The sequence below is a fragment of the Aedes albopictus genome, chromosome 2, assembly GCF_035046485.1.
Source record: "Aedes albopictus strain Foshan chromosome 2, AalbF5, whole genome shotgun sequence".
Lineage (NCBI taxonomy): Eukaryota > Metazoa > Arthropoda > Insecta > Diptera > Culicidae > Aedes > Aedes albopictus.
The window spans coordinates 139605016-139623194 of NC_085137.1; the positions used below are offsets into that span (position 1 = coordinate 139605016).

Sequence of the window (18179 nt, forward strand, 5' to 3'; positions counted from 1 at the left end):
ATTTTTTTATAAAAATATGTTTTGTCGGTGCGTACGGGTATTTCAGAATTTTGAGAAAACTGAAAAAATTCGCCATTTCTATTTCTGGATAAGACATGCGCACAGACAATCGAGTTTTAAAACATTTTTCAACGAGAATAAAAATAATTCAATCTACACTTTATAAAGATGGAGCATTTATTTTGCTTATGATAAAATTAAAATTTATTTTTTTGCATGTTGTGATATATATTCAGAAGCTTGTTTTCAACTATTAGAAAAACGGGTTTTTTAAAATATCGATTTTGGTGTTTCAATTCATTTTTTCAGGTTCAAAAGTATATGTTTTTAATTCAAAATAAGGGTTGTATAATATATACGCATGTAGAAATATACGGAATTATTTTTTTAAATTTTTATCGAGCTTAATTTCATGCGTAGAAAACAATTTGTTAAGCGATGCTTTTGAAAAATATAACAATTTGTGCAGAAGCTTTAAAAGGTCTTTTAGGGAATGTTCTACCGCAGTCAAATGAAATGTTAAATGCGAATTTTAATAATTGGCATTTGATGTTAATATATTAAGGCAGGAAAATAAAGTGTGACAATAAAGTTTGTTTATGCATCCATTCCCAAATGGCAGAGCTGCAAAGTTGTGCCCATACTTTCTGGGACACCCTATACAAATACACATTTTTGAGCATTTGAAAATCATAATGTCCCAGCATTGTTCCCGCCAACCCAGCCAGACATTTACTTCCTTTTATCGCAACAACAATAATGATTGAAACGAACCTTTCAAAACTTTCCGGTCCGGTCATTGTCAAACAATCGTCGACGAGACACCAAAAAGGTAACATCTTGAAAAGTGTGCTTTAAAAGTTATCGCAAATCCGCTTTGGGGCCGGCCTGGTTCGTTGGGATTGTCGCACGTGTCGCGTCATCATCGTTTTTGGTGATCGGGAATCGGAAGACCTTTTTTCTTGGCTTTTCCTAGCGTGTTTATATGGCGATAGAAACTTTACGGTGTGAAAAAGGTGTCCTTCGAACTTGATTATATTCGTTCACTGGGTATGGAAGTTGGTGTTAATATCTTGAATGGGAATATTGAGAACAATCTGGATTTTGAATTGTTGTGCCTGTGGGAGAAAGGCAAAACCACAGACAGACTTTTTTTTTTGTTTTTATTTATGTATATTTTAACAATTTGCTAATTCTACACTCCAAACAGACGTAACACCTAGTACAGATTTCGAGAAAATCCATCGCCCAGTTCACATTACCATCACCTTGTGGAAATGCTCCACAAAGCACTGCGTTGTGCAATATCGTCAACAGAAGGCGCTAGTGTGAAACGTCAAACCCAAAGAAAAACGATGCGCGCAACTCTGGTTGTGAAAGCCACAACAATGAAGATTAAAAATTATCGTTAAAAGCGTGATCGATGGAAATTTCGCCAGTGTTACGTCACGTTCAACCGTTTCTAGTTTAAGACGAGTTGGTTTTCAACATTTTTTTTTTGAAAATCAAGTGAAGTGTATTTTGAAAGGTTACAATCCATTTTAAAAATCGATGAATCAAAAAGCTTCAAGCTCCACTGATGTAGCTCCACTGATGCTTATTTGTACAGCAATGCCTGCATAATTGAATAAAAGTTGAACTTATTTCACGGAAAATGTGCATATAATTAACCACAAATGCAAAGATTCTTCTTCTTCTTCTTCTTCTTGGCGTAACGTCCTCACTGGGACAAAGCCTGCTTCTCAGCTTAGTGTTCAATGAGCACTTCCTCAGTTTTTAACTGAGAGCTTCCTCTGCCAATGACCATTTTGCATGTGTATATCGTGTGGCAGGCACGAAGATACTCTATGCCCAAGGAAGTCAAGGAAATTTCCTTTACGAAAAGATCCTGGACCGACCGGGAATCGAACCCGTCACCCTCAGCATGGTCATGCTGAATACCCGTGCGTTTACCGCCTCGGCTATATGGGCCCCATGCAAAGATTACCACCCGCATATCCAATTTGAAATGGAAAACATAAAACGTGTGACATCCACCAAGGTCATGTTTGTTCCGATGGCTGCCATGCTACCTAGTAGTATGGAAGGTGGTGCGCTGTTTTGCTGGTCTGCAAACACGATACTGAGCTCCCGGGAACCTGTTGCTTGCCACATCCCTGCTGGATAGTGCTGGATGTAGCAGCAACGTTATCACGCCTCCCACTATCGTGCAACGGAGCAGCTCTGTTGGAAAGGGGAGGGGGTCTATTTGTATACATAATGTCACACTGAATAACGGTCGTCCCACGTGCGCGCAGAGAGAAACTAAAAATCGCCTTCAACCCTACGTACAGTCTAGGTCGGGTGGATTGGTTCTGCCAGTATAGGTGATGTGTGTAGCAGAGAGCTACTGGTGGTCCACACCCAATTGAGTGCCTGGACGAGAGTTTGTTGAAACTGATCTCAAAAAATGTTGCATCGTTTGTTGGATCACAGAAGCGGTTGAAAAGGGAGCATCATGTTTAGAGGCCTTTCAAAAATCACGTAGCCCGAATCTCAACTCCCCCAAAGATAAAATTTAGCCAATAAAAATAAAAATAAGTCTGTATGGAGTGAAGACTCGGGCCAGACCCCCAATACCCTCACCATTTCCGAAAAAAATCTGTAGACGTACATCTAAACCTCCACGAATTACCTTAGGAATTCCTCCAGGAATTTCTCTTTGCTTTTCTCCAGGGAATTTTCTGGGACTAACCGCAAGGATTATCCTGGCAATTTCCCGAGAGATGTCTCAAAAAATAAATCCCCAAGTATAGCTATTGGAATTACTCCAGGGGATTTATCTGCGAATTGTGAATTATTATTTATATACATCTGAGAATTCCCACATGTATTTCTCTGGGAATTTCCTTGTTAAAATTGTTTACAGTTCTCCCAAGGATTCCTCTGAAAATTCCTTGAAGAATAACCACTCTAATTCCTCCTAGGATTCCTCTGAGAATTCCCCCTAAGATTCTCCTGGAAATAACACCAGGTATTCTTATGCAAATTCCCTTAAAGATTTCGTAAGGAATACCTCCAGATATTTTGTTGAGAATTCCTCCAATAATTCTTCTAGAAATTTCATCAGGGGTTTCTCTGGAAATTTGTCAAACGATTTCCATTCCTCTAAAGATTCCTCTTGAAATTCCCCCCAACGATTCTTCAGAAAATTCCCCTAGTGATGTCTTTGGAAGTTCGCGCAGGGATTCCTCTGTGAATACATACAGTGATTCCTCTGAAAATTTCTCTAAGGAATCCTCTAGAAATTCCTACAGTGATTACTCAGGGAATTCCTACAGGACTTACTCTGGCAAGTCCTTCTGGGATTCATCTTCGCTTGTCACACTTGCGGCATCCCTGCCACGTGACCAGCTCGACTCAGCCTGCCGCGTTTCATTAGCTTCACAATAACCTTTTGTCTATATACTCGCCTGATTCCGTTCTTCTACAACACTGAGTATTGCTCGTAGAACCTTACGTTCAAAAACACTAAACGCTTTTCTCCAAGTTCCGTGGCCGTATATCCGAGCAGAGGAGAATAGCAAGTTAATAACTACGAAATCACATAACCTGTATTTATATCTATTGCTATTGATATACATTAACTAAAATACATTTAAATAACATGTTTTGTTGAAGTACAAGTTTAGTTTTTGCTGTACTATTGATCAACTTATCAGCAATAGCACAACAGTAACAAGTTTTGAAATCACAGCAACAATTCGACAATTATGACCTGTCCCTTTGTGTTATTCCATTTTTGTATTCAGTTAAAAGGGAAATTCTTGAACGACTCCTTTTAAGAATTCCTTAAATAATTTTCGGATAAGCACTGGGAAGTTCTGGAGGAACCTTTCTATAAATCCCTGGAGAAGTCTTCAAGAGAACTACTGGCGCAATTTTCTTAGAAATTTCGAAGTTAATTTTTCTGAGCAATTATTAGGATTCTTGGCAGAACCTTTTGAAAAACTCCTGGAGAATCCTTCGGAAAAACTCATGGGGAAATCCTCAAAGAAATGTTCAGAGAAATCTTAAGATGAACTTCAGGACTAATGATAACAGGAAATTCTGAAGAAACCCCTTAAGGGATTCTATGCAGGATTCTGGAGGAATTTCTAGAGGAGTCTTTGAAAATCCATGAAAGATTCCGTCAAAGAACTCTCGGAGAAATTTCTGGAAGATTTTTGAGTCATTTATGGAAAAGTTTATGACCAAATCTGTCGACAAATTTTTGGAAGAATTTTATGACAAAGTCATTAGATAAACATAAAAGGAGTTTTTGACGGAATCCTTAGAGAAATAAATAGAGGAATTTTAGAAAAAAGTTTGATTTTATAGCAAATTTTGCTCTCCGATGATTATCAATAACATATTGATATCAAAATTTGTTATTCAAATATTTTCCGAATTCACTGTTATTAGGTTGTTATTGAAACTAACAAAACAAGTTATTGAAATGGTTTTCCAGGAACATTTTTTTGTTATGGAATTTGTTATTTTGCCACTTATGACAGACAAGTTTATAACACAATATGTTATGGTAATAACTTAAAAATAATCGATTTTATTATTCAGTTATTTTGCCCAAATAACACAGCTTCTAATGCTGTTGTTATTCCCTTCTGCTTGGGTAAAGCAACTGGTAAGCTCAGTATCTCCTACACCGCGAATTTGCCTTCGTCTGCATACTACGGCACTTCAACTGGTTACAGAGGCTGCAGAAAGTCCTATTTATAGCTGCAAGATGCCTTTGACTTCGTCGTGGGCAACATAATTATCACACGTCGCTAGAGTTCAAAGGTATACAAATTCTTTCACTATTTCACAAAGTTCACCATCTATTACCGTTGAACCCACGTTGTCTACCAGCGATCATGTACTTCGACTTGCTGGCAGTGGTGTCATGGAGGTTACTCCTTCTTACTCACTGAGTAACCAGCTCTTGAGATATAAAAAAGGTTTTTTTTATCTGTAATAACGAGATTATTAGCCCTAGGCTAGTTAATCTCGGGACCCACGCTTTACATCCCTTCTTAAGGGGAAGCTTCATGGAAAACCTGGTAGAACCCGACTTTGGCGCACGTTTCGATTTTTTTTTAAATTAATGGAAAGTGATATAAAAAATCTAAAAAAATCAGTTTTTAGCTAAGATCCTAAAGATTATGTTCGTAAAAAAATATTTGATTTTACTCAAAATTTGAAAAAGTTGGACTCTCGAGAACACCAAAATTTTTGGTAGGAAAACCGCTCCCATGCCGCAAATTTTTGTGTTTGCACAACGATTTCTCCCGTAAAAATATGTTTTTTCATATAACTATGTACGGTCATTTTGCTCAGAAACTAATAACGAGTCGAATGGTATATAAAGGGGCCGGATCACAACGTCCGAGGCCATACAGTCCCGGACATTAAGTCGCGTTTTTTTTGCGAAATAACGAGCTACACACATGGTTACCAATGGTTTTTAGGGCGAGATCATAAGTTACACGAGTTATGATGATAAGTTCAGCTGGGGATCATTTTGGGGAATATAAATAGGATTGAAGAAATCTTGCAGCGGTAAACGCGCGGTTAACCAATATTTAGAAGGAGCATGCTGAAAGTACTGGATTCGATTTCCGAACGGTCCAGGATCTTTTTTGTGATTATTTGTGTTTTTTTGTGATTATTTAGGAATTTTAATGAATATTTGAGTTCACTGAGATTGCTCGAGGATTCTTGAAGAATTTGAGAATATTCCTCGACTTTTTGTGATTATTTAGGAATACTAATGAATATTTGAGCCTGCTGAGCTTATTCGAGGATTCTTGAAGAATGTTAGGAGTTTTCCTCGATTTTACGACAGCTGAGAAATTCAGATGAATATTTGAGTTCACTGAGCTTGCTCGAGGATTCTTGAAGAGTTTTAGAGTATTCCTCGATTTTTTGTGATTATTTAGGAATTTTAATGAATATTTGAGTTCACTGAGATTGCTCGAGGATTCTTGAAGAATTTGAGAATATTCCTCGACTTTTTGTGATTATTTAGGAATACTAATGAATATTTGAGCCTGCTGAGCTTATTCGAGGATTCTTGAAGAATGTTAGGAGTTTTCCTCGATTTTACGACAGCTGAGAAATTCAGATGAATATTTGAGTTTACTGAGCTTGCTCGAGGATTCTTGAAGAGTTAGAGTATTCCTCGATTTTTTCGATAATTTAGGAATACTAATGAATATTTGAGCCTGCTGAGCTTATTCGAGGATTCTTGAAGAATGTTAGGAGTTTTCCTCGATTTTACGATAATTGAAAATTTCAGATGAATATTTGAGTTCACTGAGCTTGCTCGAGGATTCTTGAAGAGATTAAGAGTATTCCTCGATTTTTGTGATAATTTAGGAATTCTAATGAATATTTGAGTTTGCTGAACTTATTCGAGGATTCTTGAAGAATGTTAGGAGTTTTCCTCGATTTTACGATAATTGAAAAATTCAGATGAATATTTGAGTTCACTGAGCTTGCTCGAGGATTCTTGAAGAGATTAAGAGTATTCCTCGATTTTTGTGATAATTTAGGAATTCTAATGAATATTTGAGTTTGCTGAACTTATTCGAAGATTCTTGAAGAATGTCAGGAGTTTTCCTCGATTTTACGATAATTGAAAAATTCAGATGAATATTTGAGTTCACTGAGCTTGCTCGAGGATTCTTGAAGAGTTTCAGAGTATTCCTCGATTTTTTGTGATTATTTAGGAATTTTAATGAATATTTGAGTTCACTGAGATTGCTCGAGGATTCTTGAAGAATTTGAGAATATTCCTCGACTTTTTGTGATTATTTAGGAATACTAATGAATATTTGAGCCTGCCGAGCTTATTCGAGGATTCTTGAAGAATGTTAGGAGTTTTGTGAGATTGCCGGGAGTGGGATTCGATCTCAGGTCCTCGGCGTGACAGTCACGTGATTTAACCATCACACGAGGTCCGCTCCACATATAAAAAATGTAAATTATATTTTTATAAATTTCACGTTTCAATTTCACTCCACTTGCGACTTCACAATTTTCCTCGCTTTGCGTATGCCGAAGGCAACTGCACCAAAGCTTCATCACCGTTCAATTTTCACTTTGCCAGATTCACTTATTGAACTGATCATCAATTCACACCCAGCAAAAGCTCTGCGGCCCTCGAAAGTTGGATTTCACTGCTGCAGAATGCAGCAAAGGCTGCTTAGTTATTTATTCAAATAAATTGCTTTCTCTCGTCGGTAAATTGTAAACAAATAGTTGTCTTCGTCTCAGGGAAGAAGCACGCAAATGTGTGCGTGAATTTTCTGCGTAGAAAACAGAGAAAGATTTCTTCGATGCACCGTGATGGCGTTTTATGATCTGGTGGACAAAAACTAATAACTGAAATATTATGGTCGTTATTCTAAAGTTACATCTATCTCAATTTAAAAGCTTTCTGCTGGATTGTGAAGAATTGGACACAACTATGGTTAAATCATCTTTATTAAACCATCCTATGTACCATAATGTGACGTAGAAGATGTGACGGGAAATAAGTTCATGGTTTGCCCAATATTGACGCTGAATAGATGGGAATAGAATTCGAGGGACAATTATCCAATCTTATTATATTAAGGAAATGGTAATATATTCAGAATATGTTTTCACATTACCCATATGAAAGCTAATTTGTAAATTTAACATTTGAAAAATAACTGGCCATGAGGTATTTTGCAGGGTGCAAGAATATACCATATTATTGTTGGACGGTGCTTAGTATGACGGCCATTAGATAAAAAGCCAATGTGATTTCATCGATACTTTTGCGCTCTCATAAATATTAGAAAATTTAGTTTTCTGATTGTTTTTGCTCTCTCATACTCTCCCACTTGTATAAAAAATCTTTTTTTTTGTGAATTATGTATTTACCATCTTCAACCCAAAAAAAAGTTATACAGACTGTTTTACTATACCAAGAAAATTGCAGTAAAGGACGTACCCTATCAGGCTATATAATGGAGTAATTCTCGCTGAGACCGGCCCACTATTTACACCTTATCTCCAAAAACGTTTAAGGTGGCGATTTTCTGAGAATCCTCCCCAATAAAGTCAGGAAAACTGCATTTGGTTACTCAAATTGATGGACCCCTGGTTAGTTAGAACCACAACATTTTTTTACAGACCCCTCGATTTTGGTCCAATGGTGGCTCATTCAAACCGTTATAACTCGAAAGTTTCTCCAGAAACCACCTGAAAATGAAATGTTGTTGAAAAGAGGAAAGATAGAGCTACATTTTACAATTATAAAAAATTAGGTCGGCCATATTGATCTTGGATTTTTATACTCAAACTTTTATTTCGACATGATGGCAACCACCGATTTTCAAAATTTTTGTATCAATTGAAAGCTGAGGCATTTATACATAACATCAAAAAATTAGAGATGCCTTTTTTTTCCTATCAAAAGTTATCTGCAGTTTTGTAAATCAAGCCACGTTTTCTCCATACATTGCCATGCGCACCGGCAACGACATGCAACAGCACCAGAGTTAACGCCTGCATGTATAGTACATACAAAAGCACCTGCCGCAAAATATGGGTAAATCGGAGGATCGCTTCCGTTTTTTACTTTTTCTCATGGTTTACAAAACGACAGATAACTTTTGAAAGAAGAAAAGACATCTCTTTTTTTATGTTATGTATAAATGTCTCAGCGTTCAATTGATGCAAATATTTCGAAAATCGGTGGTTGCCATCATGGTGAAAAAAATGTTTTGATATAAAAAACCAAGATGGTGGCCAAAATCAATATGGCCGACCCAATTTTTTTATAATTGTAAAAAGTAGCTCTTTCCAACAACATTTCGTTTTGAAGTGATTTCTGCAGAAACTTTCGAGATATAACGGTTTAAATGAGCCACCATTTGACCAAAATCGAGGGGTCAGCAAAAATTGTTGTGGCTCTAACTAACGGGCGGTCCATCAATTTGAGTATCCTTATGCATATTCCTTACTTTTTTGGGGAGGACTTTCAGAAAATCGCCACCTTAAACGTTTTTGAAGACAAGGTGTAAATAGTGGGCCGGTCTTAGCGAGAATTACTTAATGGTGTTCTAAAATTATTTTTTATGAATAATCTCTAGAAAACTTTGTATAAAATTCTTAAGGAAACTATGAATTTTCTGAAAGAAATCCTGGAAAAAATCCTGAAGGAATTCTTATAGGAATTTCCAAAGGCATTCCTGGCAAAATATCTTATAAAATACCTGGAAGATTTCTGTAGGAACCGTCGGAAGAGATTCTCAATAAATTCTTGGAGAATTTGTTACTGGAGGAATTTCCGAAAGTTTCCATGGATGGTTTTCTAAATAAATTCTTCGATAAATATCTAGAGGAATCTGTCATACAATTTCTGAAGGAATCCGAAAGGAGTTCTGAGGAAATTTCTGAAGCAATCCATGGTAAACTTTCTAAAATATTGTTTTGAGAAATTTCAGAGGAATATCTGATGAAATATCTGCAAAAAACATCCTGGAACTGAATAAAAAATCCCTGAAGAAAATTTCCGAATGAATCTTTTCCAAGTTTTTGCAATATATAAATAGCCAGTTTTTGCAAAAAAAGCTAATTGTTGCACACCTCATAAGAAGAGCAATACAATATTAATGAGCTCGTTGAGGAATAACTGGGGGAATTTGTTGAGAAATACTCGAATAAATTACTGAAGAAATCGCGGAGCGAATTACTGAAAGAATCATTGAAATATATCTTTTATTTGTAGGGATTTCTGAAGAAATTGTTAAAAAAAAGTCCCAATTTCCCAACGTTTTATTTTATGAGTGTGGGTTAAAAATGAGAAAACTAACAAAGGTGACCTTTTCTATACAACCAAACCTCAATTTAGGTAATGAAATTGAATTTTTACCTAAATGGGCTCATTACCTAAAAATTTCAAGCTGACAAAGAAGTTTGAGAGTGGCAAGGAGATTCAATCGGGGGTAATGCGGGGTTTCAGAGGGCTTTCATAGGAGTTCAGGGAGGGGTCGATGGTCAGAGATGTTACATGGGATTTCGGAGGGTCTCAGGTGCGTTACATGGGGTCCAAGGTGGTTTACGGTGGCATTTCAGAAAATATAGGAGCATTTTCAGTGGGTTTCAGAGGCGTTTTGAGAGATGCCGAATGGTCTCAGGAGCGTTACAGAAGTTTTTGTGGGAGTTTAAGGGGATCTACAGTGTTTGAAAATACATTTTGGATCACTGTTCTCAAGTGAGCTTCAGGGAGATTTCAGAGGCGCTTTCATAATTGTTTCTGGTGGTTTCAGAAAGGATTCAAAACGTTCCAGACTTATTACGCTTGTAGATTCGACTTATACTCAAGGGAGCTCTAGGAAGTTCTTAAACAAACATTGAACTCATCACTTGTCAGCACATAGTTGCATGACTTTCATTCAATCATTGAGGCACACAAGTTCCACACATCTTTCATGGATTGCTTGAATTTCTTTCAGAATTTCCTCTAGAGGATCCTCCTTAAATTTCTTCTGGAATTCCTCTAGAAAAGCGTCCATGGGTTTCCTTAGAAGATCTTCCATAGATTTCTTCAGAAATGCGTACGAGAATTCGTTCAGGAAATCAACCACGAACATTTTTTCAGAGAATCTAAAGTTCAGAATTTCTCAAGAAATCGATCCAATGATTTCGGTAGAGAATATTCCACAGCCATTTTCACAAATCCTTTCAAAGTTTCCCGGAGATTTCTTCGGAAGTGCTTTATGAGATTTGTTTATGAACGAATTTTTCAAGGAGTTTATTCAGAAATATTTCCAATGAATTTCGCCAGGAATACTTTTAGAAACATCTCAATTTGATGATCTTTACAGAACCTTATTTAAGCACTTCCCCAGAAATTTCTGCGGGAACTTCTTTAGAAATAAGTATGTACACTGCTTCAGGAACTTTCTAAAAAATTCCTCCATAAACTTTTCTATGGATTCCACCAACGTTTTCTCGTGAAGTTTCGCCAGGAAGATCTACATGAGGAATTCCTGCTGGGATTTCAACAAGAGTTTCCTTACGATTCCTTCAGATATTTCTCTAGGAATTCATATAAGAGTACTTCCTGGAATAATCAATAGGGCTTATACTGGAGATTTCTTTCGAAATTCCAGGGTTTTTTTTCCAGAAATTCCCCCTTGGATTCCTCAAAAAATATCTCCTGATGCTTTTTTAGAATTTTTGGATTTTTTCAGTCTTCTTAAAAAGTTTTCCATGGAGATTTTTTTTTATTCGGAAATATCTCTAAACTTTTTATTTTAAATCTTGCAGAGATTACTTTGCCATATCTTCCAAGGGTTCCTTCAAGAATTTCCTGAGAAATTCCTTCAGAGATGTCTACAAAAACTCCTACAAGGATTTTTTTTTAGAAATTGTTTCAGCGGTTTTGTCCGAAATATCTTCTGAGAATATTGCAAGAATTGTTTCAGATATTCCTTCAAGAATTTTTCAGAAGTTTTTTTTTTCAAAAATAGCACATTGTTTGTTTATCTGTATTAACGAGATTTTTAGCCCTAGGCTAGTTCGTCTCGGGACCCACGCTTTACTTCCCTTCCGAAGGAAGAACTCACATTTTGCGAGTTTGCCGGGAGTGGGATTTGATCCCAGGTCCTCGGCGTGACAGTCAAGTGTTTTAACCATCACTCGAAAGAATCCTTGAAGGAATCTATTAATAAATTGCTGGAAATTCCCAGATTTTTTTGAAAAATGTCAAGATATTTCTGGACAATACTTTCTGAAACATTTGTTGACGTTGTCTATGGAGAAATTTTGGAATGAATGCCTGACAGAGTACCTGTAGAAACTTCTTAAGATCCCTCCTTAATTTCTAGAAAAAGAAAATCATGAGAAACTTCTGGAAGTAATTTATAGGAAAAATTGCTGGATAAACTATTTAAGAGGTTCCCAAAAGATTCCTAAAGATAGTTGGAGTAATGGTGCAGAGCTTATTCAAGTTTCGGAATTAGACCACTTTCCCAAGGCTTGGAGTGAGAAGGAGCTTCAACACAAGAGAAGATCATCGTAGAAGGGTTCACGCTAGAAAGGGCCTGTTACAATATAGATAGCATTGAACGCTCAAATAGCGTCGAACCTTCAGATATAAGAGGCATCAGTCAGTAGTCGTCTAGTTAGATTGAAGGTTATTACTGCGTTCTCAATCCCTTGTGGGTTGTGGATGTGAAACGGTCATCGGGCCCCGCAATAGCCTTTGTGGTACTGAACGTCCGTATACCAAACATCCATATGCTAAACGTTCGTATGCCAAACTTCCTACAGAATTTTAAACAAGATTCTGTCGGAATCATCAAGAGCGTTTTGTTGATACCCTCAGAAACATTTTGTGGGAATCTTGAACTGAAGTCTGTCGAGCTAGCCGACAAGATATTGATGCAGTTTTCAACAGGATTTGGTCGACATTCTCTACGGAAGTCTGTCGCAATTATCTACAGGATTCTGTCGCAATCTTGAAAAAGGTTCAGTCGTAATCCATCACAAAAGTTCTGTCCGAACCATCAACAAGGTTTTGTTGGAACTCTCAATAGGATTTTGTTGAAGTCATCGACAGGTTTCTGTCAGAATCCTGTACTACAGGATTCTATCTTAATTCTCGTCATAAGCAAAATTAATTACATCGAAATAGAAAGTTATTACTGCAAAATGTTTAACCCTCAAGTGATCGCGCAGTTGTATTTTGCACAACACGTTGAAAAATATATCGCTTTCTGTACTCAGCATTAGAGTGGTGCTGGCGCTGGTGGCCAACCATGCAAGTTACGGAATGTTAATCCCGACTACTTTATGAGATCATAGACATGTTTAAGTTACTCACCAGAAAATCATCCCGCTCGCACTCTATCACAGGCTGGCTCAGGTGGTGGTTGTTCTTGCCGTGGTTCTTGCTACTGTTACTGTTCGGCATCGAACTCTGCTCGGAGGCTACCTCGATGCGGTTCCGTGTCGTGAATGCCAGCGGGGGTTGCTGCTGGTGCTGTTGCAGGATCGACGGTGTCGACGATGCTGCTCCCGCTCCCGCTCCACAAACCGGAGCCGGAGTTGTTGTCGTCGAGAGACTAGGGGTGGTGGCCACACTACTAAAGCTGCCCGTAGTCGACGGGTTAAAGTTCTGGTAGAAGGTGTTGCTCCCAAAGGGAGTCGTACTGATCGTGGAGGGCCCATTGCAGACGGCCGGAGCGCGATGCGTGGTGTTGTACAGGGGACGCTGCACACGGTTGAAGTGGTAGATGCTGCAGGGGAGGTAAGGAAAGGGCTAGAGAAAATATGACTTTTTAAAATTTGCTATGTTTGCAAATTGCAAATATATCCATATACATATAGAGTGGGTCATCCGTTATATGGGAAAATGAAAAATTTGATGGCATCCCATCAGATCAAAGCTTTTACGGTCCCATTTCAGGACCCAAATAAGTGTGCAAAATTTGGACACGATTGGTTATGTCTACGTTTTGCGCATTGCATTTGAGTTTTGTATGAGATTGTACATGGGAAAACACACTTTTTTGCATTTCTTTCATAACAAGCTCGAATTTTTCTAAAACCTTGTAACCGATAATGTGAAAACATAGCCTTGGGTGTCCTGAAAAACTTTATCGAAGACCACAAAGTGATCTAATGCTTATGAAAAAAGTTATAGCGTTGGCATTGCCGGCCGAAACTGCATGATTTTGTTGCTGTTGTTATTCCTTTACATGATAAAACATAAATACATGCATGCTGTTCGTTGGTTATAACTATTTCCACAAGCATCGGATCGCTTTGCGGTCTTCGACAAAATTGTCAGAACATCCTAGGCATTATCGGATAAAAAGTTTCAGACCAACTTTTTCAACTCATGACAAAAATGCAAAAAAGTATGTTTTCCCACACAAATTTCAATTGCAATGTGCAAAGTGTAGACATTGTATTGTATTGTATTGTATTGTATTGTATTGTATTGTATTGTATTGTATTGTATTGTATTGTATTGTATTGTATTGTATTGTATTGTATTGTATTGTATTGTATTGTATTGTATTGTATTGTATTGTATTGTATTGTATTGTATTGTATTGTATTGTATTGTATTGTATTGTATTGTATTGTATTGTATTGTATTGTATTGTATTGTATTGTATTGTATTGTATTGTATTGTATTGTATTGTATTGTATTGTATTGTATTGTATTGTATTGTATTGTATTGTATTGTATTGTATTGTATTGTATTGTATTGTATTGTATTGTATTGTATTGTATTGTATTGTATTGTATTGTATTGTATTGTATTGTATTGTATTGTATTGTATTGTATTGTATTGTATTGTATTGTATTGTATTGTATTGTATTGTATTGTATTGTATTGTATTGTATTGTATTGTATTGTATTGTATTGTATTGTATTGTATTGTATTGTATTGTATTGTATTGTATTGTATTGTATTGTATTGTATTGTATTGTATTGTATTGTATTGTATTGTATTGTATTGTATTGTATTGTATTGTATTGTATTGTATTGTATTGTATTGTATTGTATTGTATTGTATTGTATTGTATTGTATTGTATTGTATTGTATTGTATTGTATTGTATTGTATTGTATTGTATTGTATTGTATTGTATTGTATTGTATTGTATTGTATTGTATTGTATTGTATTGTATTGTATTGTATTGTATTGTATTGTATTGTATTGTATTGTATTGTATTGTATTGTATTGTATTGTATTGTATTGTATTGTATTGTATTGTATTGTATTGTATTGTATTGTATTGTATTGTATTGTATTGTATTGTATTGTATTGTATTGTATTGTATTGTATTGTATTGTATTGTATTGTATTGTATTGTATTGTATTGTATTGTATTGTATTGTATTGTATTGTATTGTATTGTATTGTATTGTATTGTATTGTATTGTATTGTATTGTATTGTATTGTATTGTATTGTATTGTATTGTATTGTATTGTATTGTATTGTATTGTATTGTATTGTATTGTATTGTATTGTATTGTATTGTATTGTATTGTATTGTATTGTATTGTATTGTATTGTATTGTATTGTATTGTATTGTATTGTATTGTATTGTATTGTATTGTATTGTATTGTATTGTATTGTATTGTATTGTATTGTATTGTATTGTATTGTATTGTATTGTATTGTATTGTATTGTATTGTATTGTATTGTATTGTATTGTATTGTATTGTATTGTATTGTATTGTATTGTATTGTATTGTATTGTATTGTATTGTATTGTATTGTATTGTATTGTATTGTATTGTATTGTATTGTATTGTATTGTATTGTATTGTATTGTATTGTATTGTATTGTATTGTATTGTATTGTATTGTATTGTATTGTATTGTATTGTATTGTATTGTATTGTATTGTATTGTATTGTATTGTATTGTATTGTATTGTATTGTATTGTATTGTATTGTATTGTATTGTATTGTATTGTATTGTATTGTATTGTATTGTATTGTATTGTATTGTATTGTATTGTATTGTATTGTATTGTATTGTATTGTATTGTATTGTATTGTATTGTATTGTATTGTATTGTATTGTATTGTATTGTATTGTATTGTATTGTATTGTATTGTATTGTATTGTATTGTATTGTATTGTATTGTATTGTATTGTATTGTATTGTATTGTATTGTATTGTATTGTATTGTATTGTATTGTATTGTATTGTATTGTATTGTATTGTATTGTATTGTATTGTATTGTATTGTATTGTATTGTATTGTATTGTATTGTATTGTATTGTATTGTATTGTATTGTATTGTATTGTATTGTATTGTATTGTATTGTATTGTATTGTATTGTATTGTATTGTATTGTATTGTATTGTATTGTATTGTATTGTATTGTATTGTATTGTATTGTATTGTATTGTATTGTATTGTATTGTATTGTATTGTATTGTATTGTATTGTATTGTATTGTATTGTATTGTATTGTATTGTATTGTATTGTATTGTATTGTATTGTATTGTATTGTATTGTATTGTATTGTATTGTATTGTATTGTATTGTATTGTATTGTATTGTATTGTATTGTATTGTATTGTATTGTATTGTATTGTATTGTATTGTATTGTATTGTATTGTATTGTATTGTATTGTATTGTATTGTATTGTATTGTATTGTATTGTATTGTATTGTATTGTATTGTATTGTATTGTATTGTATTGTATTGTATTGTATTGTATTGTATTGTATTGTATTGTATTGTATTGTATTGTATTGTATTGTATTGTATTGTATTGTATTGTATTGTATTGTATTGTATTGTATTGTATTGTATTGTATTGAATTGTATTGTATTGTATTGTATTGTATTGTATTGTATTGTATTGTATTGTATTGTATTGTATTGTATTGTATTGTATTGTATTGTATTGTATTGTATTGTATTGTATTGTATTGTATTGTATTGTATTGTATTGTATTGTATTGTATTGTATTGTATTGTATTGTATTGTATAGTATTGTATTGTATTGTATTGTATTGTATTGTATTGTATTGTATTGTATTGTATTGTATTGTATTGTATTGTATAGTATTGTATTGTATTGTATTGTATTGTATTGTATTGTATTGTATAGTATTGTATTGTATTGTATTGTATTGTATTGTATTGTATTGTATTGTATTGTATTGTATTGTATTGTATTGTATTGTATAGTATTGTATTGTATAGTATTGTATTGTATTGTATTGTATTGTATTGTATTGTATTGTATTGTATTGTATTGTATTGTATTGTATTCCACTGAATTTTCAATAGCTAAGTGTAAAACTAGAAAATAGACTCACAGGTATGTTACGATTCAGATTCAGAGAACACTGAATACTACAATCTTGCGCATGGATAAACACGTGTATTATTAAGTTCAGCTTCATGATTCAATTCCACTACACAAATACTCACCTGGGTGAATCGAAATCATTTCGACTGCTCTGATGACGCTGTGATATGGATGACATTGCCCGGTCACCTCGGGCCGCTGCCATCATGTAGGTCCACATATCGAATCATTTCATCAATCACTCGCAGAGATTAGAAAAAACTCATCTCTCCCACAAGAATGGAACTCGGTTTTCGCCCGTATTTCCAAGCGCACATAAACTCTCAGAACACCATTTGCACCTACGAACGATGATACCTGACCACAGTCGTCGACTATCTACCTGTGCAAATCCGCCCACTAATCCCCTCCACATACACACACAATAGCACACGAAGACAAAGTTGGCCTATTATTTTTTTCTCCTAGATCACAACAGCCGCCTTTTTTCTTCCACAAATCTATGCAGCACAATACAAAACACGTTATCCCACACGAAACGCTATATTTTCCTGACAGCACCCATCACTCGATTTCCCAGAACAAAAAAAACATATTTTTCCTCACAATAGGCTCCGGGGGTAAGACTTTCGGTGATATCACTTTTCAAGCACGCATATTTCTATTTGATACAACAACGCAACAACGGTTTGATCGGTACTGATCTGTTTCAGTTTTTTTTTTGTTGCGGTTGGATTTCCGTTACACTACACGTTGCTCTAACAAAGCATCATGTGCCTTTTCCCAGTGGAATTCCGTCAGCATCAGCACTATTGGGTCGTTTGTTGGTTGTGTGGAATAGGGTGTGATAACCTATATTTGGAAGGCAATTTTTATATACTTAAAATTCGTATGATTTTGAATACAATTCACACGGAAAGAGCATTTTTCGAGTTTTGTGCAATCAATTGAGGTTTCAGAATAATAAAATATAAAGTTTTCCATTCCATCTTTGCAGAAAATATAGGCACACCTTCATATAGAGAAAAAGTTAATTTTCTTACCAGACAACTATATTTATATTTTTGTACTAGCTGCCCGGCAAACGTCGTTCTGCCTGCCCACTGTGTTTTTTGATATGCAGCTCTGTAGAAAAATGCTCCGCAAAATGGAATTTCAAACTTTCTCGTTTTTGGTGCGTTCCTGATCGATTTCCCCAATTATTTTTTTCAACATCTGATATTTTTTCAACCTATATTTTAGCTCAACTTTTATACTATCGATGTATTTTGATCCGTAAAGATGTAATGAGTGAAA

At 34.8% G+C, this 18179-nt stretch overlaps 1 protein-coding gene across 1 annotated transcript in view; it reads right to left on the minus strand.

Moving 5' to 3' along the window:
• LOC109410252 (cyclic nucleotide-gated cation channel subunit A) overlaps positions 1-17730 on the minus strand; it is a 321275-nt gene extending 303545 nt beyond the window's left edge. The window contains exons 1-2 of the mRNA XM_062850523.1: positions 17006-17730; positions 12890-13304 (exon numbers count right to left, since the gene is read on the minus strand). Of these exons, the coding sequence (XP_062706507.1) occupies positions 12890-13304; positions 17006-17103 (513 nt within the window). The 5' untranslated portion in view covers positions 17104-17730. The remainder of the gene's footprint in view (positions 1-12889; positions 13305-17005) is intronic.
• Positions 17731-18179: the final 449 nt, after the last annotated feature.